Source organism: Didymella exigua (genome assembly GCF_010094145.1).
Source record: "Didymella exigua CBS 183.55 unplaced genomic scaffold M421scaffold_5, whole genome shotgun sequence".
Classification (NCBI taxonomy): domain Eukaryota; kingdom Fungi; phylum Ascomycota; class Dothideomycetes; order Pleosporales; family Didymellaceae; genus Didymella; species Didymella exigua.
The window spans coordinates 73533-99929 of NW_022984779.1; the positions used below are offsets into that span (position 1 = coordinate 73533).

At 52.3% G+C, this 26397-nt stretch overlaps 9 protein-coding genes across 9 annotated transcripts; 5 read left to right on the top strand and 4 right to left on the bottom strand.

Annotated features, from left to right (window-relative positions):
- Window positions 1–1914: 1914 nt before the first annotated feature.
- M421DRAFT_417276 (FAD/NAD(P)-binding domain-containing protein) lies at window positions 1915–3750 on the bottom strand. The gene has a single exon (XM_033591391.1). The coding sequence runs from the start codon at window positions 3420–3422 to the stop codon at window positions 2214–2216; it is 1209 nt and encodes a 402-aa protein (XP_033451755.1). The 5' UTR covers window positions 3423–3750; the 3' UTR covers window positions 1915–2213.
- Window positions 3751–3953: 203 nt separating this feature from the next.
- On the top strand, window positions 3954–5956 carry M421DRAFT_98650 (WD repeat-containing protein 2; the record flags this gene model as incomplete). Its single annotated transcript, XM_033598640.1, has 4 exons — window positions 3954–3969; window positions 4016–4104; window positions 4160–4337; window positions 4416–5956. The coding sequence occupies 4 exons, from the start codon at window positions 3954–3956 to the stop codon at window positions 5954–5956; spliced, it is 1824 nt and encodes a 607-aa protein (XP_033451756.1).
- Window positions 5957–6086: 130 nt separating this feature from the next.
- M421DRAFT_313924 (uncharacterized protein) lies at window positions 6087–7169 on the top strand. Its single transcript, XM_033589235.1, has 2 exons — window positions 6087–6834; window positions 6996–7169. Exon 1 carries the CDS (start codon window positions 6216–6218, stop codon window positions 6732–6734), a length of 519 nt encoding a protein of 172 aa, XP_033451757.1. The 5' UTR covers window positions 6087–6215; the 3' UTR covers window positions 6735–6834; window positions 6996–7169.
- Window positions 7170–7814: 645 nt separating this feature from the next.
- M421DRAFT_313876 (uncharacterized protein) lies at window positions 7815–9229 on the top strand. The gene is made up of 3 exons (XM_033589234.1): window positions 7815–8046; window positions 8388–8480; window positions 8536–9229. Exons 1-3 carry the CDS (start codon window positions 8027–8029, stop codon window positions 9044–9046), a joined length of 624 nt encoding a protein of 207 aa, XP_033451758.1. The 5' UTR covers window positions 7815–8026; the 3' UTR covers window positions 9047–9229.
- On the bottom strand, window positions 9129–10166 carry M421DRAFT_417278 (uncharacterized protein). Its single transcript, XM_033591392.1, has 2 exons — window positions 9728–10166; window positions 9129–9658 (listed from the first exon to the last, which is right to left on the bottom strand). The coding sequence occupies exons 1-2, from the start codon at window positions 9970–9972 to the stop codon at window positions 9412–9414; spliced, it is 492 nt and encodes a 163-aa protein (XP_033451759.1). The 5' UTR covers window positions 9973–10166; the 3' UTR covers window positions 9129–9411.
- Window positions 10167–10215: 49 nt separating this feature from the next.
- On the bottom strand, window positions 10216–13301 carry M421DRAFT_417280 (uncharacterized protein). The gene is made up of 2 exons (XM_033591393.1): window positions 13060–13301; window positions 10216–12969 (listed from the first exon to the last, which is right to left on the bottom strand). Exons 1-2 carry the CDS (start codon window positions 13203–13205, stop codon window positions 10323–10325), a joined length of 2793 nt encoding a protein of 930 aa, XP_033451760.1. The 5' UTR covers window positions 13206–13301; the 3' UTR covers window positions 10216–10322.
- A 2926-nt stretch (window positions 13302–16227) lies between these two features.
- M421DRAFT_313947 (uncharacterized protein) lies at window positions 16228–18330 on the top strand. Its single transcript, XM_033589236.1, has 3 exons — window positions 16228–16875; window positions 16923–17009; window positions 17058–18330. Exons 1-3 carry the CDS (start codon window positions 16446–16448, stop codon window positions 18239–18241), a joined length of 1701 nt encoding a protein of 566 aa, XP_033451761.1. The 5' UTR covers window positions 16228–16445; the 3' UTR covers window positions 18242–18330.
- Window positions 18331–19514: 1184 nt separating this feature from the next.
- Window positions 19515–20317, bottom strand: M421DRAFT_417282 (uncharacterized protein). The gene has a single exon (XM_033591394.1). The coding sequence runs from the start codon at window positions 20233–20235 to the stop codon at window positions 19909–19911; it is 327 nt and encodes a 108-aa protein (XP_033451762.1). The 5' UTR covers window positions 20236–20317; the 3' UTR covers window positions 19515–19908.
- Window positions 20318–21393: 1076 nt separating this feature from the next.
- Window positions 21394–25936, top strand: M421DRAFT_417284 (P-loop containing nucleoside triphosphate hydrolase protein). The gene is made up of 3 exons (XM_033591395.1): window positions 21394–23283; window positions 23366–25181; window positions 25241–25936. Exons 1-3 carry the CDS (start codon window positions 21517–21519, stop codon window positions 25621–25623), a joined length of 3966 nt encoding a protein of 1321 aa, XP_033451763.1. The 5' UTR covers window positions 21394–21516; the 3' UTR covers window positions 25624–25936.
- Window positions 25937–26397: the final 461 nt, after the last annotated feature.

Below are 26397 nucleotides of genomic sequence, written 5' to 3' on the forward strand. Positions count from 1 at the left end.
CCTTCGCATGGACTGGGCGTGGCAGCTGCGGACCGGTGTACGGAACACCACAAGAGCATATTTAGCTGCCACCCGTACTCCTGGGCTTCCCGTATATTCGTTACATCCTGCCCAAGGCAGTATGGCTGGAAGACACTATCAACAAGGCGTAATTTTCAGCTTGCCGGAGTGAGACAAAGGCCCGAGTCCCGCTTCATTGGCGCAGGTCACACTCAAGTCTGCCAAGGCGCAGACCACTTTTCCGTTTCTATGAGTGGCCAAGCTTCGCGTTCCCACGTCTAACAATGGCCCCATCTTGTCATGAGGCCGCGTCAGCGCGATTGGAATTGCCCAGCACTCTGAATCTTGACTAGAACCCGCATACCGGCACTTTGCAAACGATTGGGGCATCATTCGGATTGCAGGAGCCTTGGGACCTTCATGCCGTGTGCCGTCAGCCTGCTGCGTCCTCTGGAATGTAACATTGCGGGGTCTGGATATTCTCCAGAAAACCAACAACACGAGGAAAGCCACAGGACGGCTGGTAGCATCCAGCCGATGTCGTTTCCGCTTGCAAGGGCAGATAAGACTAAAGCAGGTTATGAGTTTAAGCTTAATTGCTCATCAACCCCGGTTTGGCCAGCCGCAAGCCACTCCGATCAATACCTTAAAGCGCGCCAAAGGCCGCCACAAGATTGTCTGACCAGCCCACAATAATGCACTATCTCTATCGCGCGCCTCATACTGACAGTGTCGCCGGATCGTGGAGAAGCAATTACCGTATTATCGCGGTCGTGCCTCGTGCTTTTCCTCACTAGTAACCGCGTTTGCAAGCTCTTGCGAGCTGACGGATGAGGCAGATTGGAGGCGCAGTTCACAAGGCCACGAGAACAAATTTTGAAAAAGGTCTAGATGCTGCGCCAGCGGATCATCGTACAGCGGTTCAGATGGTTTGATGGCTGTCGACCCACGAGTGATGAGTGGACGGAGCCCAGGGAAGAATTAAGGTAGGCCAAGCAATCGTGCTTGCTCAATAGCGCCCGGAATCTCCCAAACCTTCCAACAACGACCCGACGCAAATTATCTTGAACGCACTACGTTCTCTTCGCGATGATTGTTGCTACGGCTCATGGCGCGCACTTCCGCTCCTGAGAAGTAGATCAGAGCACGCAGAGCACGCAAGTTCAACACTGTGTCCTCCGCGCCACCTTCATGCGCGTCAGGTCTTCGGGTTGAAGAACGGCAATGTGGGCCTTTCAAGCGAGTGACTGACAATGCTGCAAGTGTGATCACGTCCCACCTTAGTCGGCCCAATGCTCCGCTCGCCTCAATCGTCAACTCAGTAATCCGCCGAAAGTGAATGCACGGTCATCAATGGTAATGAAACAGCTTGTCGTTAGACGCCAGGGACGCCGACGATGAGCAGTCATCCACGGTAAATTGCAAACCATTCCTCAATAACGGAGCCTCTCTAGCCTTCTACTACCACGCATCGCAATCATCCACTTCTGGCCTCCCGTCAATCCTTGAATAGCAACATGAGCAACATAGCAACATAAGCAGCACATCGACTGTCAGTGGCTTGCTGTCCAAGTCTCGCACCGCCGCACCCTAGAGCTTGGTTCAGGTCTCCTCCTGCATCCGTCTGCACTCCTGCAATTGTCCACGAACCACGTTCATCGCGCCCTCACTTGCCGTTCGAGAAGGATTGGTGGCTGAATCCTCTTTCTTGGCCTAACCCACGTGCGTCAGGTACATGCTCGACGAACAAAGCGCGTCTTACCTGGCACATTCCTATTGCCACACTGGACGTCGCAAATTTGCGTGTACCAAGGTGCTGTCCGGAGATCACGGTATACTAGTGCCCCTGAAGTGACACTTGTATTGGTAGTATTTCTGCATTGGGCAGGTGGCACCAACGACACTACTTTAAAGCGCAGACTTTTGCTTGTGCGGTTACATGCGCCCGTAGGTACTCACACAGAATTTCTCGCTGGCAACTGTATGATGAGAGCAAGACCGTGTGTGGGTCTGATGGGTTTACCACCTTCCTGCAAAATAAGTCTCGAGTATAATTTTTCCTTCGCCAAGAACCACTGGATCTTAGAAATCGTTGCAGTGACACATCGCCATCTTTTCAAGCTTTGCGGCGCGTAAAAGTTTCTGTGGAGCTTGGAGAGCATGGAGCAAGGATGATTTGTATGGTACAATCACAGCGTCGATATGATTTCGACCTAAAGCATTCGATCGAGTTTTTCGTACCGCGGTAGCTTGAACCCATTGTTGTTCTCCTCTGCAGTTCTATTGCCTCCGATCAGTCTTGCAAACGACGGAAAGCTGGCCGCCCATGCCACCACCGATATGCCAGACTGGAGCAACCACCTTTCCCACGCCATGTCTGGATGCACTGCGCCTGGCAAGATGCCAGGGATCTTCTGCGTCTGCTCAACGAATGGGCGAAACGCTTTCTCATACGCGTCCAGCGCTGACATGGGATGCTGATCAGGCTGCAGCTGCGCCAGCTCGCCAGCGAGCATACAGCCTCCCAGTATCGCCAGGCTGGTGCCCATGCCCGTCAGCGGCGTGGGCGCGAATGCGGTGTCTCCCAGACAGATGACGCGATTGTGACTCCACCTGTCCATTTTGATCTGCTGCATGGGGTGGAAGTAGAAGTCCGGCGCCGCGCTCATTGCGTCGAGGAGTCTCCTCGCTTCCCACCCCACACTTGCGAACTCCTGCTTCACGAGCTGTTCCTGCTTTGTTCGCCCTGCTCGTATGGCGTTTCGCCAGGCAATTTTCTGGGCCTCGTTGTGCGGCATGATGGTAAACATTGCTCTGGTGGTGCCGTGGGGGTCGGGCCGGAGAGTGATGATACGTGATTGCAAGCCGATATAGACGTTCCACCACTTGTTGTCTGTTTTCGTCTTGGGAACGGTGAAGTACACAACGTACATGTTCTTGTCAATCACATTTACAGACTCCGGTACGAAGACTTGTTTCCGCAGCTTTGACCACTGGCCGTCCGCTACGACTAGCAGATCAAATTCTTGCACGGAGCCGTTACTGAGTTCGATCTTCACGCTGTCGTCGTCGTTGTGGAGGACTTGCTGAATCGTGGTGTCGAAGAGGAACTCTGTCGAAGTTTGGGCTCTTGACGCTTCCCAGAGGATCTTTGCCATGTCTCCTCGTAGAATCTCAAACTCGGATGTGAAACTTGCGATCGAGTTCTCCTTAATCGGAAAGGAGGCGAGTGGTCGACCGTTGTGGTCGACCAACTGAGTGCCCTCCTCTTGGGTGTGGTAGCGTTTGACCTCGTCGAAGAGGCCCATCTTCTTGATGACTGTCATGGCGACACCAGTGATGTCGACATTCTGTCCGTGGGGCAGAAGTGCTGGGCCTTTTTCGACGATGGCAATGCGTGCTCCATCTTGGATAAGAAGCATGCTAAACTTGGACCTGCCACGCCAGCCCCTGAGATGAGAACGCGCATGGTTGGTGGTGAAGGAGGAGGCTGTGACTGGGTCGTTTAGTAGGTGGTCGTTATCGCTGTATTCATCACACCTTGAGTTGATCCAAGAATCGTGCGACTCCTCTACCTTCTGATATACATGGTTGGCGTTCGGATACTGTCACCTGCTCGGGCCCGTCGAGTCCCCAGACCCCGAGAAGTCGCAGTCTAATGAGGTGCGCCAGCAAATAGAACTACACAGCGTACGGAACTGCCTTTGCTGATGCTGCGACACTTGCAGGAGCAGAAGACATGCATATCGGATGCGTGGAGCCGTGGAAGTGCGGAGCGCGCAACGCAGAGCTTTGAGGCTCTGAGGTTCTTGGCGAGTCCCCGCACAGGGCTGGGTCGACGAAAGATGTGGGGCACTCACTGTCCAAGCAGCAGCTCAGGCAGCGCCTAAACATCGCCATCAACTTTGAATTCCCCTCTCGCATTGCTTTGAGCGTTCATTTCCTTCGGCAGAATGTCTCTCGTGCCAGGTAGGAGCTTTCACCCGCTTCCATAGGCATTGACTGACCACGGTAGACGCCATCTGGGCTGCATCGCCCGCAACCACCCGTGGCCAGCCAACGCCTCTCTCGTCTGATCCCAAGGGAGAACGGATAGCATATGCTGTGAGTAGGTCGGATCGAAATGTGAAGCTTGCTGACGTGAACCTGCGCGTACCAGTCCGGCAAATCAATCTTCCTCCGCTCCATCGACGACCCCGCCGTCAGTAAACAATACACCCAACACACGGCCCAGACTACGGTCGCTCGTTTTTCGCCCTCAGGCTTCTATGTGGCAAGCGGAGATGTGTCTGGAGCTGTGAAGATCTGGGATTGCGCAGGCGAGGGCGCTACCAAAGGTGCGGATGCGAAGCTGCGTGGGCCGGGAAGGGCCACCGCAGACCGCCGGCGGACAAAGTGAAGCTGACCATGTTCAGGCGACTACCACATCATCGCCGGCCGAATCAATGATATCGCATGGGACGGCGACTCGCAGCGTGTCATTGCAGTCGGTGACGGCAAGGAGCGATTCGGACACTGCATCACAGCAGACAGCGGCAACAGCGTGGGAGAGATCTCGGGGCACTCGCAGCAGATCAACAGCGTCTCGATCCGTCAGCAAAGACCACTACGAGCTGTGACTGGGTCTGACGACAGCAGCCTTGTCTTCTACCACGGCGCACCTTTCAAGTTCAACACCAGCTTGAGAGAGCAACACAACCGCTTCGTATTCGGTACTGCTTTTTCTCCAGACGGCTCGATGTTCGCAAGTGTTGGTGCTGATAAGCGCATCTGGCTATACGATGGCAAAACCGGTGAGGCTAAAGGTCAGATTGGGGAGGGCGTCCACACCGGTTCCATTTTCGGCATCTCCTGGGCGAAGGACTCGAAGCAATTTGTCACAGCTAGCGCAGACCAGACTGTCAGGATATGGGATCCCGAGGCGGGCAAAAGTATCCAGACCTGGAGAATGGGCGAGGAAGGTGTTGTCAGCATTCCTGACCAGCAAGTCGGTGTTGTATGGCCCACAGGCCGCAGTGACGGCTTGATCGTCAGTGTGGATCTGGAAGGAAACCTCAACTACCTGGTTGATGGAAGCCCTACGCCAACTAAAGTAGTGCGCGGACACCAGAAGAACATCACATCTTCTGGTGTCTCGGGCTCGACGTTCGCTACTGGTAGCTACGACGGTCGAGTCCTTGCTTGGGATGTCTCCACAGGGCTTGCGGACAAAGTCGAGGGAGACTCACATTCCAACTACGTTGCAGGCATCACCGCTGCCAATAATCAGAGTCAGGCTGAACTTTACACAGTAGGATGGGACGACACCTTGAGATCTGTCTCCGTTCCGGACAAGATCTTTACCGGTCAAGCAAGCTCCCTTGGATTTCAGCCTAAGGGCATTGCGGCCGCGGGAGAGGTTACACTGGTCGCTTCAGATGATTCGATAGCCGTCTACTCCAAAGGTTCTAAGGTCAGTTCGGTACCCATTGAGTACGGCGCCACCTCGATCGCTGCAAACGGGTCCACTGTGGCAGTCGGTGGTAACGACAAGCTCGTCCACATCTACACACTGTCTGGCACAGAACTCAAGGAGACTGGCACTGAGCTTCGCCGCGCTACTGCCGCTATCTCGGCAGTCGCGTTCTCGCCGTCCGGTTCCAAGCTCGCATTCGGTGCCAGCAACGGCAAAATTTACGCATATGAGGCTGGTGGAGACTGGAATATTATCACGGACCGGTGGAGTGCACACACTGCTCGTATCACTTGCCTTGCATGGGACGAGAGCGAGAAATATGCCGCTAGTGGAAGTCTTGATACCAATGTCATGGTTTGGAGCGTCGAAGACCCAGGCAAGCGAATCAAGGCGCTCAATGCTCACAAGGATGGTGTCACTGGTGTAGCATGGGAGAAGGCGACAAAGGTACTCAGTGCCGGTGGTGACGCTAGTATCAAGGTATGGTCTGTCAAGGGTTGAGCGTTCCTGCGACAGCATACCTATCATCTTGATCGATGGTTCCCTAGAAACGCCTGATGCGTTCACTATGCGTCTGAACTGTCGGAGACCACCGACGGGATCGAGACTGAAATCAATGGAGAGACCACCATATGCCAGTCTGGTCACTCTTTAAGGTCAATAGAAAGATGAGGCGAGTGATGACAGGCCGTGGCGCGCTGCGCCCTTCTCCGCGCTTGTCGTCTCCCGTAGCCGCGGTTCTTAATCTAGCGTCATCAGTATGCCTTCCGCGGTGCTCATCGTTAGCCGTCACAGTCAAAAGTCATTCGCAACCTTGGTTTCAGCACAATTGCCACATCTCATTGGGTATCTTGAGCTTATAGCACAAACGTTCGACCTGCATCCATGCGGTGAAGTGCATGAATGCAGGCCCGTGGCGCTGGTGTTCGCGTGCCGTGGCCTGGGCAAGCCTGTTGCCTGCTTTGCCTCCTCGCTGGTGAGCATCGAGCCTTCCTGCGCGATTAACACACTGAGGCTGAATCTGCAAGCCAAGCTGAGGCCTTTCGCAGCAGGGCGTTGGCCCTCGCAGCAAGGTGCTGTAGGGCTATGGGTACATAGGTTGCCTTGTTTCAATCGTTTGGCTGTCTCTCCCCGATTCTTCTTCCTCCCTTCTCCCACAAACTCGCACCTGCCACGCACATATCTTTCTGGTCTACTTCCAAACTCCTTTCGCATCATTCTTGTTTCTCTTTTGTCTCGCCACACTGATGGACGCGACCTACTACACCGGTTACGATAACGGTTACGATAACGGTTACGACTACTCGTGCCGCAATGGAGGCCCCGGTAACAGCATGACCGATACAGCCTACAGCAATGCTTTCGCAAAAGAAGAGCTTGTCAGTCCAACCACGCTCTCGCCGATACTACACTATCGTCATGATTCGATTGTCTCGCCGTCAATGTCAAGTCTCTCGCATTTCTCTGCTGGACAGCATCAGGCTGAGCTTGCTGCTGCGCTACGAATGACCCCGCACGCCAACAATCTATATCCTCACAGGTCATTTGCCATGTCTCGCGGGCCATCGCAGATCTCAGCTCACTCGTCTGCGTCGTCCAGTCAGCAACATGTCGGTTACCCGCCTTACGCATCACAAGGCACCGGTCGTCACAATGGCTTTGGCACTGAGAGCATTCCTATGTTACGCTCTGCCTCCGATAAATCGGCCTTTCACACCCAACTAACTAATCATCATCATTTTGGCTCTCTGCCTTGCAATCTGTCAATGACGTCCTTTACCTCGGCCCTGGCGAACACAGTTCCTACAGAGACCCTAGAAGCCCCACAGTACAGCGTTCAAGAAGGATACGCCGACAACTCGATGAATTACCCGATTTGGAGTAGCCTCGCTGGGTTGGGTGCATCCGAAAGTAGCATTGGTGATCTGGGTCAGACAGCCATCGAGTAAGTCAAACCTCCTAGTAGTACAAAACGTTTTATTACTACTTAGCACACGGCATCTCCCGGATCGTCATTGAAATCCGCCATCCTGACATTACTGGATACCGTATTCGACTTGAGAGACCCTTTCTGCTCTCGTACTTGCCACTTGCCTATCTGGTTGGAACAAGACATTCCTGCATGCAGGCTTGCCAGACCGTGCATGCAGATTCTGAAGGACCTCCCGGCGACGTTCCGATGGAGCTGTTATTCAAGATAAAATCTGGGTTGGCGCACAAGGACCATGTGACGATTATGTAACCCAGCTGGAAGTCCCTTCAAAGCGACAGCAGTCTTTACGATAACACTACCAATCTCTCTGGACCAAAAGGATACCTAATATGCCACATGATGCAGAATATCAGTCGTGCCTTGCGTCTGACTGCTTGATGAATGCGCCGACAGCGTTTGTCCCGTGGAATATTGACCAACAGAACGGCCTCTGTCCTACTAAGGTGGTACCCTGGTGATATTGGTGAACAATTCTGCGACATTGAAAATTCCTTGGATCAGTCGTTTCTTCGGCCCTAGGACACCTCCCCGTCATAATTTGGAGCCGGCCGCTTGCGAAGGAGCTGTCATACGGCATAATGCCCAGTAATTTACCAAGGTGAGCCATTCTGTAGCTTTGTTCGATCTATCGCCTCTTGTGATGCGGACGGAGTCAGGGATAGCCGAAACCTATGTCGAGTGACGATCATCAGCTCGATTTGTGCAGCATCGGACACCATCGTATACTCCATATTTCTACTTTGAAGTCATGCTCTGCGGATTTTCATAAGCCTCCGTTGGCAGTCTGGACGTCTTTTTTACAAGCCAGCCGGCTCTTCTCAAAAATGCCGTCGGATATTGAGCATACAGTGCAAAGCCAATTCGAGTTACGCCAGACTAATGTTCAACGATTGCTTGATAATTAGTCTTGGAACTCCTTCTAACGAAGCTACTTTCTAGACAACGCCACGAGTCTTCTAGGAGGCTCACACCACTGGGTCGTCCGCGTCCTCGGGCAATATCGTCTGGGCACTCACCTCTGTTAGGTTCTCCGTAGGTGCTTCAACTAAATCAGGAATGAAGAAACTGTGACTAACAGCCTCGACAGTTCCTTCGCTCTAGCTCCATCTGCGGGAAAACACGTCTCCACATTCACTCAACCGGTCTCTTCGCCCGCCAACCCTCGTAAGCCCAGTCCACTACCGAAGAAGCGGCGTCGCCATCATACCTCAACCTCAGACAGCGAGCCCGAAGTTATCACTGGACACGTTCTCGCCAATGGAAAACTCAAGTGTTCTGATCCTGAGTGCAGCGTGCTGAAGTTCGGTCGACCAGCGGACTTTCGACGCCACTACAAAATGGTCCACGAAACGAAGAAGATCGAATACTTCTGCACCTGGAAGGGCTGCGACCGATCCAAGAGACCATTTAAGAAGGGCAAGGGCCGCAGCTTCGGGTCGCGAAGGGATAAGATGGAAGAGCATGTACGTACAGTACATCAGAGGGTAGACAAGAGGAAGAGGCAACAACCCGGCACAGAAGACGAGGAAGATGAGGAAGACGATGATGATACTGAGGGAACCGAACAACCGCAAAGCAAGACGCAGCGACGCTTGTGATACTAGAGGCCCTCGAAAAAGTTACGGCCAAGTATCTGGCTCTTACAGTGTCTTGTTTATGTATAGAGCTATAAGTTCCTACGACAGTATTTACGGCGTTTGCGGTACATCAGTGTACTTCTTCGGTCTGGATTGCTCGTGGAGGGTTGTGACGATTCAATGGTGTTCTATCTTGCGCTCGATCCACTTGTGTATGTACTATAAAGTGCAAGGCGAGGTTGAGCTGTGGATCAAGAGGAAGTGTTCCGACTTCGGTGTAAGTATGCATACTAAGGTAGTGCACACCACATAGCAATCACACCATAACCACAAATCGATGGAGTCTCTTGCCCATCTTGGTCCTCGTCTACGCTACATTACTCATCTTAGCATCCGTCAATAGGCATCCAATCCTCCCTCATCTCGAATCCATCCGGTACGAACCCAGGCGCTACCGTCGTACCCAACAATGTCCATCCACCCTCGCTCCTCGCCCTCTGCCAGCGATACGCCGGGACTACACCCTGCGGCTCTTGTCCATCGAGGACATCTCCACCGAGCAGCAGTCGCTTCGTCGCAGTCCCGTTATCCCAAGACATTTCGAGTGTCAGGGGTGCACCCGCGTAAAAATGCCTACAGATGTCAAAGGCATTCTTAAATCTACTACTACATACCCGAGGCATAAGGGAGATGAAGACGTACCAGACTTCCACAGCGTCCACCCTATGCCAATACGAAAACTCAACGGAGCCCGCGAGGAGGTAGTAAATCGCGGTTGAGATTGAGCGGTTGTCGTCTACAGTACGAGCGTCGCGGAAGGTTTCACGGAAGTAGCCTTTCTCGACATTGGGTTGGAGACTGAGATGCTTGATGATCTCTTGAGCTGTTGTATTCTGGGAGGTGGCAAGTGCGAGCGCTGGGAGGGCGAGGATTGAGGGCAGTCGCATTTTGAGTAAAGAGCGAGGCAGGGACGTGCGAGATGTTGGTGGAAGGAAAAATAATGTTTTTTGTTGTGCAGAAACGGAAGAAAATGAAGTCAGGAGCGAGTGCAGCACGAAAAGCGTGATGGTGTGACGATCTCGGGTGGCTCCTGCAGCTTATGTGCATGTGTAGGTCGTGCGTTGATAGGCTCTTAATCTCAACATCGAACGAAGAAGCTGCGACAAGGTCACCGTTGTGACGGAGAACGAGGGGCTCTTGCAGAATATTTCTTGATTAACAGTCGATAATTTACAAAGATACGGACCTGTGTTCCGTCTGAAGCAAGACTGCTATGTCAGGCTCCGACTTTCAGCCTCTAGCCGCCTGCAACGACGGCCAGTCCTTCGTAAATCTTTCTTTTGACTTTGAAAAATGTAGCGGCATCGCTGTTCCTCGGGTCAGTGAAGTTATATGCTCCACCGTCAACCTCAATAGTTCCTGCCGCCGTTTTCCTGACGGCAACAGTTCCATTGATGACCAGCACACCTTCGCCCCTGAACTCAGCTTCCATACCAGAAGCTTTCATGAGCTTTCTCAGGTCTGCAAGCCTCAAATCACCAACGTGGAAGGGCTGGGCGACAGATCGCACAGCAGTTGCCATGTTTGTCGGTATGACGTCCAGAACCGGTGTGTCGTCGTTTGCTTCCTGGCTAACGGGAATAGCAGGTGTGGCTTCGAGCCTCGCCCGCTTCTTGGCCGGCGCTTCGTCTTCTTCCTCTTTTGGCGGTGGCTCGAGACTCGCAGCCTGCAATCGTCCGGTGACGGCAACAACACCCAGACCGTGCACCTTCTGCCATCGCAGGTTTTGAATCATGCTGCGCGACAGCTTGACAGACCAGGCATTAGTATCGACGCTGGCATCGACCATTGTGCCGACTTGGGGAGTGAAGATGTCGATGTTGCCGCCGGCTTCGATCGAAGCCAGCGTCCTTCTGAGCTCTTCTGCAAGGTCCTTGGTTTCCATCTCCTCGCCAGCTACGAAAATGAGGTTGCGAGGCTTGATCAGTGGGATGAGCGTCTGAATTGTTCGGCGGTCATGCAGGCCGGAGAAGTCGACGTACGTGATGCGGCATCTGATGTCGAGTGTCTCAGAGCCAATGGTGACCTTGGCAGGCCCATCAACCTTACCTACGTCGTCTTCTGGCTCGCTGTCTGGCTCGGCGGGCGTATCTGCTACACCATCCCACTTCCTCTTCTGACCGACTGCATTCTCCTTCTTCGCTGTGTCACCACGCGATGGCTCACCTGGCACATTGTCTTCTTCTTCCGCCTTCGCGAACTCTTCAGGTCGAATGAGGTCTCCAAAGTCGTCTGCACGCCTTCGTTTGGTAATGATTGGGAACATCTTGTCTACGCCCTTCTTGCCCTGAACTTCGAAGTCGTGTACGTTCTTTCGCCGGGTGAGTATGTTAACACCCATCTCAGCATCAGTCTGATCGACCTTGTTGCGGGCATGACGAAGCGTAGCCGTTGTGTTAAGAGCCTTTCCTTGGTGTGGATGGACCATGTCCTCGGAGTCTTCCGAGCTCTCTGATGTTGTTGACGATCGATCATCCACAACATCGGCGGTCTCCATGTTGGTTGTGGCATCGCCGCCCATGGTGTTGTGTAGCTGTTTCTGTCTTGCCAAATGCTGTTGGTAGAGGGGTATCTCGTCGCCTTCGAGCGCTACTGTTCGAGCGATCCGCACTGATGTTTGCCCGGGAGCATTGATGATCGTTGTCGACGAGTCGTGTTCCGTGTGTGCATTTTGCTCATTCCAGATCTCCCATAGGTATCTTCCCAAGCCCTTCTCTTTGCCGCTCAGTTCACCGACACGCTCTGTCAAAATGATGAGGTTCTTCTCGTCTGATGCTAAGCTCTTGATAGCGTCCTTGGAGAAGCCCCACTCCAGAGAAGTGTCGCTTGCGAGTATCACCCGCGGCTCAGACTCGCCGAGCATGCGTGTAACACGTGTCTTACGCTCTAACAGGGTGAAGTGCCTGAAGTCAAACGGTGGCCTTGCACCTCTGTCATCTTTGACACCTGTCCGGCTCTTACTCGGGTCCTGGCCATCTGTAGCGCCTGCCCCGAATTCTTTGACGATTCCTTCATCCATCCACTCGACCATACTTCTTACGTAACGCATGGTCGCACCGCCTGTTCTACTTGCCAAATAAAGCTTTGCGTTCCTTAGGGGGCTAGTACTGTCCGCTCGTGAGGCTTCGTTCTGCCATGTTTCTTCGAGGAGGTAGGACAACTCAAGAATGCGAGCACTGGAATCTGAAGGGATCAAAACAGACCCTCCTTTCGCCACCGTCCCCCTGATCATCGATAGAAGAGCCTCATCTCGTTGGTCGCCCTTGATGTTTGTGTGTTTCCCTGAACCTTTGCTACTGCAGATGAGAGCAGTAGGGCGGCGCAACTGCTCCAATACCTCAGAACCTCCAGTCCCAGGTCCACCTAACCAGGCAGCACCAGAGAGCACGTGTTCCCGTGCCTGATTCCAATTTACCGCGTAAACAACTGACTCCATGCCATGTTGAATGTGCCATATTGTGCCTCCTAGCGTATGTCCTGCGCTGTATGCCGTGATCATGAGACCGTTAAGAGGTGGGGAGCTCGGTGATGCTAGCGGCTGGCGTGGCTGGGAGTATTTGAGAGGGTTCACGAGACCAAAGTAGTTTGCGATCTCCTCGTGTGTAGGTGCTTGGAGCAAGATACTTGGGTTGCTCCCGCCTGGGAGTGCCGAAGGGTATGCGTACGCCGACTCATTGAGTGACTCATTCGAGATTATGGAAGCTGCGAGCGGTGTGGAGGCGTAGAGGTCTTGTAGAAGTGTTCGACCTAGGGATATGACGGGTATCGTTGCGTAGACGGGTATGCGCGTGAAGGTGGGGATGTGCTTGCAGCAATGCACATATGCACCAAGATGTGCTGTAGTGGCATGGGTGAGCAAAACGAAGGAGAGCGTAGGAACATGTCTGGAGTCAACTCGATCAGCTTCATTCTTTGTGTATTCATTCGACTATATACAGCTGTACATTGGAGACTGAACACGGAGCAGTACCTACCTCTCTATCTCCTTGAGCAGTTCAACATCGAAGCTCTCGTCCCAGCCTACGTCGATGAGCACCTTCACACCTCCGTCGAACTCGAGCAGTGACTGAGACGCTGGCGACGCAGATTGCGCACCGAGCAAAGGCGTGAAGTTGAACATGATAATTACAGTCAGCTAGACTGATGCACGCGACCGTCCTTTACGCAAGCATAGCGACCGGTCGTCAGGTCGTGGTGATTATGGCGTGTTGGCGATTGCTTTGATGGGTGATGAGTGTGAGGCACGCCGCGTCCATTGTTGCTGTGCACGCCAAGACACGCTAAGCTCCACGACAATTTTGCAAACACTGCAAACAGAGCAAACACGCACTCAGACACAGCAGGGCATGCGATGCAGATAGAATCATGCTGTCGTAGTGCGTAGTCTTCCAGGCGGTGCAAAAGCTAAGCTTGGCTTCGAACACATACATACAGACGGCCCAGAACCGCTTAAAACATGTCGTATATCGATGGGTGGAACTTGTACACAGTACGACGAGAAACACATGAAGGCGGGATGACGGAGCGAGTTCACATCAGTCTCTACACCATTTTGCGGACAAGCATTCTTTGTACAACACAACTACATCTATATCCTTGCCGCCTGCAGTCTTGGACAACGTCTCAGGCATCAAGCCCTGCCTGCCGCCTGCCTGACCGCATCAACCCACGCGCCGAAGGTCCGGGAGATCTGAAAATGCAGACGCAAGCTGTTGTGAGGCGGCCGCTCCAATTGACTCAACATTGGCTTTTCATGCAGCCGTCGTCCTGTCGAATACATTTGGCGAATGACACGGCTCAAATGCCCTGAGGAAACCCCGCGCCGGTGCATGCCGCTAGCATATGCAAGTCACACCCGCTTCGTCTGTTCACTCCACCTTCGGCCCTTTTTCGGATGCCTGATCCCGCTTGTATCAAAACCAAGACTCATAAACTGGCTAATGTAAGTCATCCTTCTTTGGTCTCCGCTGTCACTGCGCTGCATCGTCGGATATTCTGGGGCGTCTTACATCTTAAACTTCATGATACACCCTCAAAAGAGACAGGAATCTTGAGCACAGATCTCGCATTTATTCATGCGTCATGACCGTTGTCAGCTGGCAGGGCACCAACCTGAGATTGATCGCGTTTCGCTGAAAAGGGAATGATCATAATAACGCAGAGTGTGCAGCTCCATCGTGATGAGACAATCACCCTAGGCCAGACTACATCCGATTCATGCTAGCACGCTGGTATCTTTGGTCTAATTTACCCTCGTCTGTAGTGAGATGCCTGGCCTTCTCCGCGCAAGGAGTCAACAGAGTCACACAGACATTTCTTGGCAAGGCCGTATCCGATGTTCCTACTAGCTATGAGGCACTTGGGCTTGCTATTTGGCGTTTAACGTCGATCACGAACCCACAGCCAAGGAGATCAGTGCGGGAGCCCTTTGAAGCCAACTTCGGGGGTGTGCTCTTTTAAGTTTGGCAGTCCGTCCGCGTTTCCGTCCGCTACCAAATTTGAGAAGCCGAATCCGATGGAGAGTATTACATAAAGAGTACGATCGACAGAGATGAGATTGATATGCAAATGCAAGAATTCTTGCGTTGCAGAACTGACGTCCTCGGTTCTTCGCCTGGGCCAGTAAAGGCCACTGCGAATAACATTTATTGCTTCTGCTGACGAGCGTAAGCGAGCACCTCCAGCGTGCGGGGAGAGGACCTCTTCAGCAGCTTTTGGCTGGCCGTTGCTCCGCTGGACCTGCCAGGGCTAGTTCCAAACGTGAGAGATCTGCGAGCCCTTGCCATCCTTGTGATGTGGCTGAAAGCTCAATCGTCCAACTCAGCCGGCTCTACGGTCTTAGCCTTCTATTCTGTTCACGCCGCTTCGAGCGTGCCTGTTGTCAACTGTCAAGAGCAAGGAGCATCTGGACCGACCGTCATTTGACCGGATCCTGGCCGCGGAAATGAGGTCGTCGTCAGGTCACACATTGATTCGACCTGAAGGAGTAATGCTAAAGGCATCTCTCGCTGTGGGGCTGATTACCGGTATCAGCTAGTAGCGCCTCAAAGTCGTCAGGACCTCAAGAAGATCGTGTCCCACTAACACTCTGTATGCCTGGCCATAGTGTATTTAGCGTTAGGCTATCGGCATTAATTGTCACTTCCAGGGATCCCACCCACTTGACTGTTGTTCGCGGGCTAATCAGATAGTAGGACAGGCCAGCAGAGAGGTTTTGCGGCGTTTCCTCGCATTTCCCGTCGCCGTTCATCTTGGATCGTCAGCTTTCCGCCCAGGGTGTGTCTGACCAACGGCATCTCAAAGCTGGCGCGGGAGCAAGGACGAGCTGCGGCCGATGAAAAGCGAACCATGTCTGTCGAAACAAGGGCCGCGCAGTTTGGCCAGCACGTTACGTCTCCACGCGGTTGACATTCTGTGTCACTCAGCTAGCGCTCACGCCGTCTATTCTTTGTGAAGCCATATGCAGCTCCTGATCTTTCTGAGAAAACGTCAACACAGTTCCTTGCGTGCACAGTGCGCCTAGTCCTCTTGCAAGCTTCGGCCTGCTCCCTGCTTTAAGTAGCCAGCGGCCCGGTGCGCTGGTCAAAGTGGAACCACTACTTCCAGGGTCGTCCATCATCGTGTCTTAGAGGCGAATTTATCGTCGTTGCAGCGACGCTACTTTTGACTTACCTACGATAACCTCTCCTCTCCCGTGTCGTGCAACCTATCCTTGAACGTCCGCCGGCTTACCTTTCTCGCCCACTCTTCGCCCAGGATTCGAATACCTGAATACTAGTTGATAAAGCCGTATTACCTGCCATCCAGGCGATCATCGTCGAAACGCTGCTTGCACTTCTCGCAGCCCACCTCCTCCTCACGCCTGCCACTGTCACGAGCATTTGAGATTCACCACATAAGAGATCCATCAACTCATCAGCCATTCTACTCCAAGGCTACCATCGGGTTCAGCTTGTCTTCCGACGACGCAGTTTCGCTTCGCTGCACCACGGCCCATTGGTTGTTGTTCCGCGCCCGCGACTCGCTAGACGCAGTCCCCCGCTCTCGAGCAACAGACCGCCCAATTACTCGCAGCTCCAAACCCGAACCGCGTGAGCTATCTCGCAACAATAACATTATATTCTCGACAATATACTGGCCGTCCTGTTCCACCACTGGCTTAGAAGCAAGCCATATCTCGCGGGAGTAGTACAAAGCCTCTGGGCGTTGCAAAGTCGTACACTCAGCTACACAGACTTCAACCTTGGTGTGGACAAGCTTGCTCCTAGTTACGGGTACACACGACGCAAACAGACGAATCGTGCTTCCAATGTTGCCTGCTCGCCGGCAATAGCACTCGAACTTGCATCAATCAGACCGAATGATCTCAATTAACTCCTTGGCCCCTTCGCCGTCAGGCGCCCATGCACGTATGAGCACCAGCTCATCTCCCCCGCCCTCCATGTCCTCCGCCAGCGACTCACCTCTCACAACACCCAACTTCGATTCGTATGTCTTCTCTGCTTCCGACTCACAATCAGACGGCCGACGGGACTCACGCACAAGTCCTGATGATATCGTACCCAAAGTTGAGGAGGCAGAGCTCGAACTAGCAGATGTCAAGGAAGAGACTGACGATCCTCCTATCTCCCCAACAGAGCCTGTACGGATACGTCGTGCTCGTGGCCGACCCCGGATTCATCCGCCCCGCTCACCCACAACTCTTTCAAAACAGGCAAAGGCGCGTTCGAAAACTGGTTGCACGACATGTCGAAAACGAAAGAAGAAGTGTGACGAGACTAGACCCTTTTGTAAGCATATTTGTCTAATTCCTCGGTTTCGTCCTAATGCCCTATAGGTCTATCGTGTCAAAAGAACAACATACACTGCGAGGGCTACAAACCACTTGAGATATGGAAGAGTGGCAAGCAGAAAGCAGCCGAAGGTGTGTACTTGTGAGCACTTTCGAAGGCCCAAGCTGACCGTTGTACAGCACGGAAGCAAAGCGACGACATGAAGTTCGATCTTCCACCTTTGATGGAAGGCGTCGAGAACGATCTCGACCGTTCGCTCTTGCAACATTTTGCCAACCGAGCAAGCGCAGTCCTCACCTTACATGGCGACAAAGCAACAAACCCCTTCACCAAGATCTTATTACCGATGGCGCTCGAGCATGAAGGCTTGATGCACTCGGTTCTGTGCTTATCTGCCTCGCACATGTATTCAATCAACCCATCGCAAGATTACGAAGATCGTCAGGCATTCCATCGTGGAAAGGCGCTGCAGCTCTTGAAGCACGATCTTGAGCGCCAGAAAGCCGGCGAGGGTGGAGTGATGGTCTACAAAGACTCTAACGTTGCTCAGATACTCCTGCATCTTCTTCATTCGATCTGCGATGGCAACACGTCTGGCGAGTACAGAATGCACATGGTCGCAGCGAAACAGATTGCGATGAGTCAAAAGTCTGCCAATCCCGAGTTCCAGTCGCTCTTCGACGAGTTCTTCTACTACCACTGGATTGCAAGTCAGATCACCTCTATGGACGGCGCCGATATGCCCATAATGGACGACTTCAATCTGCCGTTCAAGATCAACCCTGAGACTGCTGGTCTTATTGGTGTGTCCGACGGTCTATTCGGGTTCATCTCCAAGATAAGCAACCTAAGACGGCGCTTGCGGTCGCGCATTGACGGCAACCTCGAACCAACGATGGACTACGAAGCGTTGCTCGCTGCACATGCAATCGACACAGGCTTGCGTGGGTGGGTCTGCCCGCAAACACCTGAAACCCCGCGATATACTATCTCAATGCTCTATCGCCAGGCCACGTGGGTCTATCTCTATCGCACAACAAAGAGTTCGCATCCACATTCATACATCAAGAGTGCCGTGGACGATGGCATTCGATACATCAACGAGCTGCCTGCAGAGGGTTGGATTCAGAGCAACGTTCTTCTGCCGCTGTTCCTCATTGGCTGCGCAGCATTCGAAGAAGAGCAGCGCATCGAAATTGACCGAGCCTTCTCGGGTCTGATCGCCTGTACAGGACTCGGTAATATTGGATTCGCCAAAGAAGTCGTCGATGACATCTGGAAGCTCATGGACGCTGGCGACCCGGAGTCATGGGACTGGGAAAAGATTATTCACCAAAAAGGATGGGACTTCCTTGCTACGTAAGACGGGCTTACACGCCACATTTATCCTTCTCACTTCGCTTCTCCATTATTGCATTATCACGATTACTTCCACGGAGGAAAAAGGCGTATCGAACACGGAGTATGTTCTTCATTCCGGCATGCTGTTCTGAGACGGTGGGTCGCATCCTTTGAAGCATGATTGCGTCGCGGTTTGCAATTACTCGGCACAACGTCGCTTACTACACGGGCGGTGAATCGTGTGGAGTTCTGGATGGACGAGTGGGTTCTCGATTTGGATAGCGCATTGCTTTGGTATGGTTCTGCGGCGGTTTCTTTCACGCACACGGCATTTGAAATTTGCTTCTATGATTTGTATCTTTGATTTGCACGAACACATTGCATTTGGCCAGGCACATTCGCACACATGGCATGGCGAATCCCGTAGCAAGCATTATCTGTAGCTAGAGATATCAAGCATGTTGGTTGGTACATTTGTGTTTCACAACAGGTAGCTGCGCAGCTGAAGATGCAACTAATTTTCACTCCTCAGCTTCGAATCCTAGCACCTTGTGGATCGATGATTGATCAAACGAGCGAGGTGTCAGGGTGAGGAGTTAGTATGCTGCGCGGCGCTGTGTTCAAAGCCCTCGTCTCAATGAGCCGTTTTGGCTCAAATTATCCTCCAATCCTAGGCCTCGACAGCCGCAAGGACGTTTTGCTAGCGATGTTGTGCGATCAGAGAGTCTGGGGTATCATTGGAATCATATTAGGAGGGCAACAGGTACTCGATCATGCATTTAGCCGCCGGGCGAGCACTTGTCCGCTGCGACGTCTGATTCATGGCGCAGTTCGTCAGGAGCTCTGAATGCGATGCTGCCTTGTAAGATCGACGTCTGGGTTCAGCTTTCGTAGTCCGGCTTGCGTGCTCTGCGTGGGATCTGTATCTACAGCTTGGGGCTGATTGCTGGCAGCTAATTTACAGAGCTGACTGATGTACAGAGCGTGTTCCTTGGTCTTTCTCGGGCGCGTGCATTGCACTTCGGGACACCTTCCAAAGAAACCGACATCTACGCAATGGCTTCGGCGTTGCGCAAATATATCTTGGAATTAGCGTATATTGTGTCGGCCCTTTTATCGTCAGTGTCGTCACTGTCATGCCCCCACGCGGCTCGGGAGCTTGGGCGATGCGTTCCAAAGTTGGGAACAAATGTTCAGGCTAGAAGTACAAGGTACGTCGGAATTGCGCGGTGCAAAGGACGACACCTTACAGTTTACCGATATGACCCGGGAGTAACATCATGGAGTCTCGTTCTCATGTAATGCTCATCTGAGGCTCGAAACACCAGGAGTGCAACAACTGCCGTTGGAGGGGTTCTGGCTCTAGACACTCTCAGACTCCCCACATTCCCATCCGGAGGCATACCTGTCGCCGGAACGTATAACTTAATCCCATATCCGACGTCCGAACTCTCGACTCTAGATCGCACATCCTCCCCTACGATCGTCATATGTTCCGGATTATTCCGTAAGCAATAGTCTAAGGCAGCAGCAGTCAGCCTCGAATGCGCACACCGTTTGTGGAGGTGGCCTTGATCGTCATCACCCTACAGCCACACATGCCACATGACATACCGTCGCGGTTCATTTAATGGTACTTCGTCTCTCTGAAAGGAGTGGTCTGTAGGATAAGCTGAGTGCTCAAACAATTTAGGATATTCGGATCCGCCAATATTTCCAGCTACCGACGCTTCTGGTACGAAGTAGCCCCGTTCGATCGTGCCTGCATAGACTCGCAGTGGAAGTAGGTGATGCAGAACATAATGCGAGATCAGAGTGCACCAACGGTGAATTCACCGCTAGCTCTGCACTCACTAATGTCAGCAAAGCTAATGCGCTGCCCACGAGGACACCATTGTGTCGTGATTCCTTGTTAATAGAACGGTTTTGTGGTCGCCAGTGTGAAGACGTAGGGCTGTGCATTGGGCGAACTAGACTGCCTGCGGACCTGCAGCTGACAGCTGCGTAAGCGGCCATGGTTGACAGGTCATCGGTTGTTGAATTGCGATATATGGGTGTGTGGGAAGCTTTGGATCGAGGCCGCCTGTTCCCTGTTCGGTGTAGATGGTGAATGCACGAAACATTCCAATCTTACATCTAAAGCCGTGTAACCTCGAATAATGGCTAGGTCAAGGCTTGAACGGTGTTGCGATAAGCCTCATGTGCTACCTTCGCCTAGATGAGACATTACAAGTAGATCTCGCCCTGTAGGGTGTTGCACAGCACTGAGTGGCTGGCTATGAGGGCCGCAAGCCACACACACACACCGAGGCACATGCCGAGTTGCCATTACTAGAACTTGCTTGGGCCTTGTTTCTGCAAATTGATCATTTCAGATGCAAATGCGCAGACTAGTAGGATCTAATTCAAGGGTCTGTGGTGATGTTCAGGATCTATCCGCCCGGTATCAGGACCCGGAGCTGCACGATCTGTTCACAGGAAAGGGTTCAAGATGTGCATGCATGTAGCCTCCGCTGTGTATGGCTGAAATGCTTAGTCGGCGCTGGCTTGTATCGTCACGACTGAATCGTTTAGGGGATTGAGCCGGATGTCGGCCCCTGGCCTATGCCATAAGCAAGCATAGAGATCTGCGAATACCTTGACAGCTGCAGGAACGAGAGGCATTCAGAGGTGGAATAGAACAGAAGGGGTACAACTCGCGGGCCTGTGCTCTGCGCGTCGCTGCCGTGCGACCGCCCCCAGATTTTCGTGCTGCAAAGGCGACAGGCAGCGACCCCCACAGATCCTGCTGCCAGAAGTAATTCCACGTTGCACAGCATAGGCCGTTGAAAGTGTAACGGCGGCCCGGAGTTTGGTCTTGATCACAGTCGCCTGGCCGCCCCCGCACAAGCAACCAGAGACTTGCAAGCGCTGACCGTGCAGCCTAGGTGGCTGATCGATGTCCGTCTCATTGACAAGCTTGTGAATTGAGTGGTGTTATGGCTCTCGACCTTCCTCGTAAAAATGATGGTTGGCCAGATGAGGCGTAGTGGCCCCTTCGGTTGGCAAGCGACGCCAGCATCAATCGCGTGCCGTGAGATGATAGGCTCTAGACTTTGTATTCGTATCCTATAGACTGCCCACTCTCCGCTTCGGAGGCTCTGGCCAATAAGAGACACGCGCACAAATTACTAGTGCCGTGGGAAGTAGCAATGCCCATACTATCCATCGCGCGCCCACACCACAGCACCCACAAGCTCAGTTCCTTCTCGGCTATGATGCACAGAATCTCAACACGCTACCTTGATTTTGAACGTTATGGAGTCGACAAACAAGGGCAAAGCAGACCTGGGGTACCGGAACCACGAGCAAGACGCTGTGAAAGAACTGGAGATCAACGAACACAAGCCGCCACATACCAGGTCAATTCACACAATTCAGTCCCATACAGCGCACGCCAACAACACCATCTCCTTGCGGGACGTTCTTCCCGTCTCGGTTCGACTCAGCCACCTTTCGATATCCGTTGATGTTTCGTCCAACGCGTTCGCAAAACTATTCTCGAAGAACAAGGCGTCGACAGGCCAGAGGGACGTGAAGAACATCCTCGACGATGTCTCTACGGACATTCGGTCGGGTACCATCACAGCCATACTGGGTGGCAGTGGCAGTAGCAAAACAACCCTACTGAACAGCATGAGCGGTCGCATGAAAGCGACCTCCGGATGCACTTTGTTTAATGGTACCGAGGATATTTCGAGTATCAAAAGTGCATATGTAATACAACAAGACATTCTGCTACCGACATTGACCGTTCGAGAGACGTTGACATATGCTGCTCAACTACGCCTTCCGGCTTCCGTCACGCAGGCTGAAAGAAAGCAATTGGTAGAAGAAGTCATCGCAGAGTTGAGTCTGAAGGAGGCGGCGGAGACGCGAATAGGGAATCACGCGCACAAAGGCTGCAGTGGTGGCGAGAAAAGACGGACAAGTATTGGGGTGCAGCTTCTTTCAAACCCAAGTGTGCTGTGGCTAGATGAGCCAACTACCGGCCTCGATTCGACGAGTGCTTACCAAGTCATCAAGACGCTGCAGAACTTGGCGCGACAAGGACGCACGATTATCGTGACAATCCATCAGCCACGGTCTGAAATCTGGAGTCTCTTCGACAATGTCATCCTGCTCACCCGCGGCAGCCCTGCGTATGCTGGCAGCGCAAAAGACTGCCTTGACTATTTCGCAAAACTTGGCCACGAGATGCCACCATTTACAAACCCGGCAGAGTACCTCATTGATGTGGTCAGTGTCGACAACAGGAGTAAAGAAGCCGAAGCTGTTGCTGAAGAAAGGGTACAGCGCATCAAAGCAGCCTGGAGACAGCACTGTGATGTGACAGTCAGCGAGAAGCAGCAGCAGCATGTCGTTGCAGCTCGAGTCGAGCGAAACCCCAGATCATTGGCACCACGACATTCCAGCATGCTTCAGCAGATCAGAGTGCTCACATCAAGAACCTGGGTTGTGACCATACGAGATCCAATGGGCATGTTCGGTAGTCTCTTGGAAGCCATCAGTATGGCGATCATCACGGGATGGATCTTCTTACATGTCGATGGATCCTTATCTGGCATCCGTTCTCGACAAGGCGCGTTGTACAACGCCGCTGCGCTCCAAGGCTACCTTATCCTGCTCTTCGAGACATATCGTCTTACGGATGACATTCAGCTTTTTGACGAAGAAGCACGTCAGGGTGTTGTCAGCATTCCGGCCTTCTTGATCTCCAGACGATTTGCACGCTTCTTCATTGAAGATCTCCCCGTGCCTCTTTTCTTCTCGGTTATCTACTACTTCATGGTTGGCTTTCGCGCCGATGTTGGACAGTTTCTTACGTTCTTCAGCGTCATTTTGTTACAACACTATATCGCTGTGTGCTTCGCCACGGTCTGTGTAGCCGTCTCGAGGAATTTTGCAGGAGCCAGTCTTGTGGCAAATCTTGCATACACCTTGCAATCGATGGCCTGCGGGTATTTCATTCAGTCAAATACCATACCGATCTATGTAAGATGGACCAAGTGGACTGCTTATGTGGTAAGTAATACTCAGTGGGTCTGATCGTGCACACCTGCAACGTCAGTCTAAATTGTCAAAATCAATGCTGAATGTCCCGTAGTTCTACGCTTTCGGGGCTCTGTGCGCAAATGAGTTCACAGGCAGCTTCTACGATTGCCCTGTAGGTGGTTCAACTGATGAGGCATGTAAGGAGTACACTGGCGACTTCATCATGGATTCACTCGGCTTCCCTAATGACTGGGTATGGCGTCCAATTCTCGCTTTGACTGGATATATCTTCGCATTTTACGCAGGAGCAGCCGTCCTCTTAAGATACTGGAAAGCCGAGATCGCCATGGCTCGAGCACGACCCTCTAATATGGATGCATCTGCTGGCAAAGAGAAGATGAGCGAGCACACCCCCAGTGAAGTGCGAATGATTGACATCCGTCTTGAAACATTCGGTCTCGATGTCGAAAAACGCACTCTACGATCACAGACAACCAAGACGATCCTCAACCCACTCACTGCAGAGTTCCGGCCAGGGTCTTTGAACGTCATTATGGGCCCGTCAGGGTCTGGAAAGACATCACTACTGAACAGCATGTCTGGTAGACTGAAAGACGACTTCTCGACAAGGTACAAGACGTCAGGTACAATGACATTCAATGGTCTCGCGCCATCCGAAGATGTCGTTCATTCGATCTGCTCCTTCGTGCCCCAGGACGATGATGCTCTCCTGGCTTCCCTGACCGTTCGCGAAACTCTTTGCTATGCTGCGGGTCTTCGCCTTCCGAAATGGATGTCCAAGCAGCAGAAGACACAAAAGGCCGAAGAAACCATCCTCAAAATGGGTCTGAAAGATTGCGCAGACAACCTGATTGGCAATGATCTTGTCAAAGGTATCAGTGGTGGCGAAAAACGCAGAGTGACTATTGCCGTCCAGATCCTCACGGAACCACGGATTCTTCTTCTCGACGAACCTCTTTCAGGGCTCGACGCATTTACTGCACTATCCATCATGGACGTTCTCCTGAGTCTTGCTCATGAAGGCCGAACGCTCATTGTCACGATCCACCAGCCCCGCACAGATCTATTCGACCAATTCGGCAACATCATGCTCCTCGCTCGTGGAGGCCACCCCGTCTTTGCGGGACCAGCTTCCCAGATGCTCCCACATTTTGCTGCCCAGGGCTACGACTGCCCTCTTCACGTGAATCCCGCAGACTTCGCTCTCGATTTGATCACTGTCGATCTACAGCACTTAGAACGCGAGGAAGCCAGTAGGGAGAAGGTCCGCAAACTGGTCGAAGCGTGGCATCCTGACCTCGTCCCTACTACAAGAATTGGCTCAATCGCGACGCCAGCTGAGCTGGGTAGTCTGGCTCGCGAACCTGCAAGCTTTGCAGCGGCATACCCAATTCTCATTCGTCGCGCTACGAAGAACTTCTTCCGCATGCCAGACCTAATCATTGCACGCGTCATGCAGGTTGTTGGTCTTGGCATTGTTTTGGCACTCTTCTTCGCCCCGCTCAAAAACGACTACTTCTCTATCCAGAACCGAATGGGTTTCCTCATCGAGATTGCCCCGCTATACTTTGTTGGTATGCTGAACAACATCGCCACCTACCCTGTCGAGCGAGACGTCTTCTATCGCGACTATGACGACCGCATCTATGGCGTTGAGGCCTTCTTCTTGACCTATATCTCAATCACCACGCCTTTTGAAATAATTTCTTGCTTTGTATTTGCAGTCCTTGCAGTCTTGGCTGTTGGTCTCGAGCGCGACGCTACCACGTACTTCGTGATCACCTTCAATGCGTTTTGCATCACCAGCTGCGGTGAGAGTCTGGGTATCGCTTTCAACACGCTGTTCATGCATACAGGCTTCAGCGTCAACATTATGAGCGTGTTCTTGAGCGTTGCGCAGGTCATGGGTAAGTTACAATTCCCTTGCCGTCCCTATAGCATGATCAATCGCTAACTTATTTGACAGGTGGCGTCATCTCGCTCAATATCCCATCGTTCCTGCAAGCGTTCAACCACCTCTCCCCAGTCAAATGGGCAATTGGTAACATGGCGCCTTACACACTCCGCGATCTGCAGTTCACTTGCGAAGACTGGCAAAAGATCAACGGACAGTGCCCCATCACCACTGGACAACAGGTCTTAGAGTTGTATAAACTAGACAAAGATCCAGGGATATACATTATGGCGCTAGGAATCTGCGCGATAGTGTACCGATTCTTGGCGTATGTTGTGCTGAAGTGTGTAAAGGAGAGATGGGTAGGGAGGTTATGGAAGGAAATAGGAGGTGGCAAGAAGAATGCACCTGCCGGTACAGCTGTACAGAGTCGAGTTTTGACTGCCTCAGACTAACGGAAGACTAAGTTACCTAATGGGCTACTTATACCACAAGAAAGTGCTCAAACAATGTGCGATATAAGCTCAATATCAGACATCTCGATGTATTCTTCAGGACAAGGGTGTAAAGTCTGGCTCATGGAAGTTTTTGTGATGGGAAGACTGAAACATCTTTGTTGTAATCTATTCGGTATTCTAGGTATGGCGGTTCCATGGAATAGTTGCTCCTCATCCTGAAACAGAGACAGACTCGTGTAAATCGGACAACTCCTGGCTATTGGTCATAACTTCGGGCATTAGAAGGATACACAACCATAAATTTCCTCCATACACATTGATTGAGTTGAGCGTTAAGTGTAATCAGGTTGTGCATGTCTTTGACGTTGTTGGCGCGGCATAGCAGAGCGCTAGGTTGCGAATATCTTTCTGCTTCAAACTTACTACGGGTGGCACTATTTGGTAGGGCAATATGTATATTCGGTGAAGGTACGCTCGTAGAATCCTGGCAGGATGCCGAAATTATCAGAGTAAGTCACTGTTGACCGAGAGCATATTTCTACTCTGTTGGATATTTGACGACTACACAGCTTTATAGGTACAGCGACTATCTGAGATGTGCATTTCGATGACGCTCCATAAAGCCTAGCAGGTTTCTTAGACGATTGGAGTAAACCACAATTGATCGAGAGCACGTTTTCACTTCCTCAATATCTTTAGAGACTGCACAGCTGCGCCCACAGGTACAGCAAATATCTGAGATGTGCACGTCGACGACACTCTGCCGAACAT

Coding starts and splice junctions, on each gene's coding strand:
- M421DRAFT_313876 (XM_033589234.1), top strand. CDS start 8,027: ATGCCCAGTAATTTACCAAG. Junction 8,047..8,387: donor ATGCCCAGTAATTTACCAAG/GTGAGCCATTCT, acceptor GCTACTTTCTAG/ACAACGCCACGAGTCTTCTA. Junction 8,481..8,535: donor TCACCTCTGTTAGGTTCTCC/GTAGGTGCTTCA, acceptor CAGCCTCGACAG/TTCCTTCGCTCTAGCTCCAT.
- M421DRAFT_313924 (XM_033589235.1), top strand. CDS start 6,216: ATGCCTTCCGCGGTGCTCATCGTTAGCCGTCACAGTCAAAAGTCATTC.
- M421DRAFT_417276 (XM_033591391.1), bottom strand. CDS start 3,422: ATGCTTCTTATCCAAGATGGAGCACGCATTGCCATCGTCGAAAAAGGC.
- M421DRAFT_417280 (XM_033591393.1), bottom strand. CDS start 13,205: ATGTTCAACTTCACGCCTTTGCTCGGTGCGCAATCTGCGTCGCCAGCG. Junction 12,970..13,059: donor CTGCTCAAGGAGATAGAGAG/GTAGGTACTGCT, acceptor AGTTGACTCCAG/ACATGTTCCTACGCTCTCCT.
- M421DRAFT_417278 (XM_033591392.1), bottom strand. CDS start 9,972: ATGCGACTGCCCTCAATCCTCGCCCTCCCAGCGCTCGCACTTGCCACC. Junction 9,659..9,727: donor GTGGACGCTGTGGAAGTCTG/GTACGTCTTCAT, acceptor TGACATCTGTAG/GCATTTTTACGCGGGTGCAC.
- M421DRAFT_417282 (XM_033591394.1), bottom strand. CDS start 20,235: ATGGCCGCTTACGCAGCTGTCAGCTGCAGGTCCGCAGGCAGTCTAGTT.
- M421DRAFT_417284 (XM_033591395.1), top strand. CDS start 21,517: ATGGAGTCGACAAACAAGGGCAAAGCAGACCTGGGGTACCGGAACCAC. Junction 23,284..23,365: donor CCAAGTGGACTGCTTATGTG/GTAAGTAATACT, acceptor AATGTCCCGTAG/TTCTACGCTTTCGGGGCTCT. Junction 25,182..25,240: donor GAGCGTTGCGCAGGTCATGG/GTAAGTTACAAT, acceptor CTTATTTGACAG/GTGGCGTCATCTCGCTCAAT.
- M421DRAFT_313947 (XM_033589236.1), top strand. CDS start 16,446: ATGATCTCAATTAACTCCTTGGCCCCTTCGCCGTCAGGCGCCCATGCA. Junction 16,876..16,922: donor TGACGAGACTAGACCCTTTT/GTAAGCATATTT, acceptor AATGCCCTATAG/GTCTATCGTGTCAAAAGAAC. Junction 17,010..17,057: donor CAAGCAGAAAGCAGCCGAAG/GTGTGTACTTGT, acceptor ACCGTTGTACAG/CACGGAAGCAAAGCGACGAC.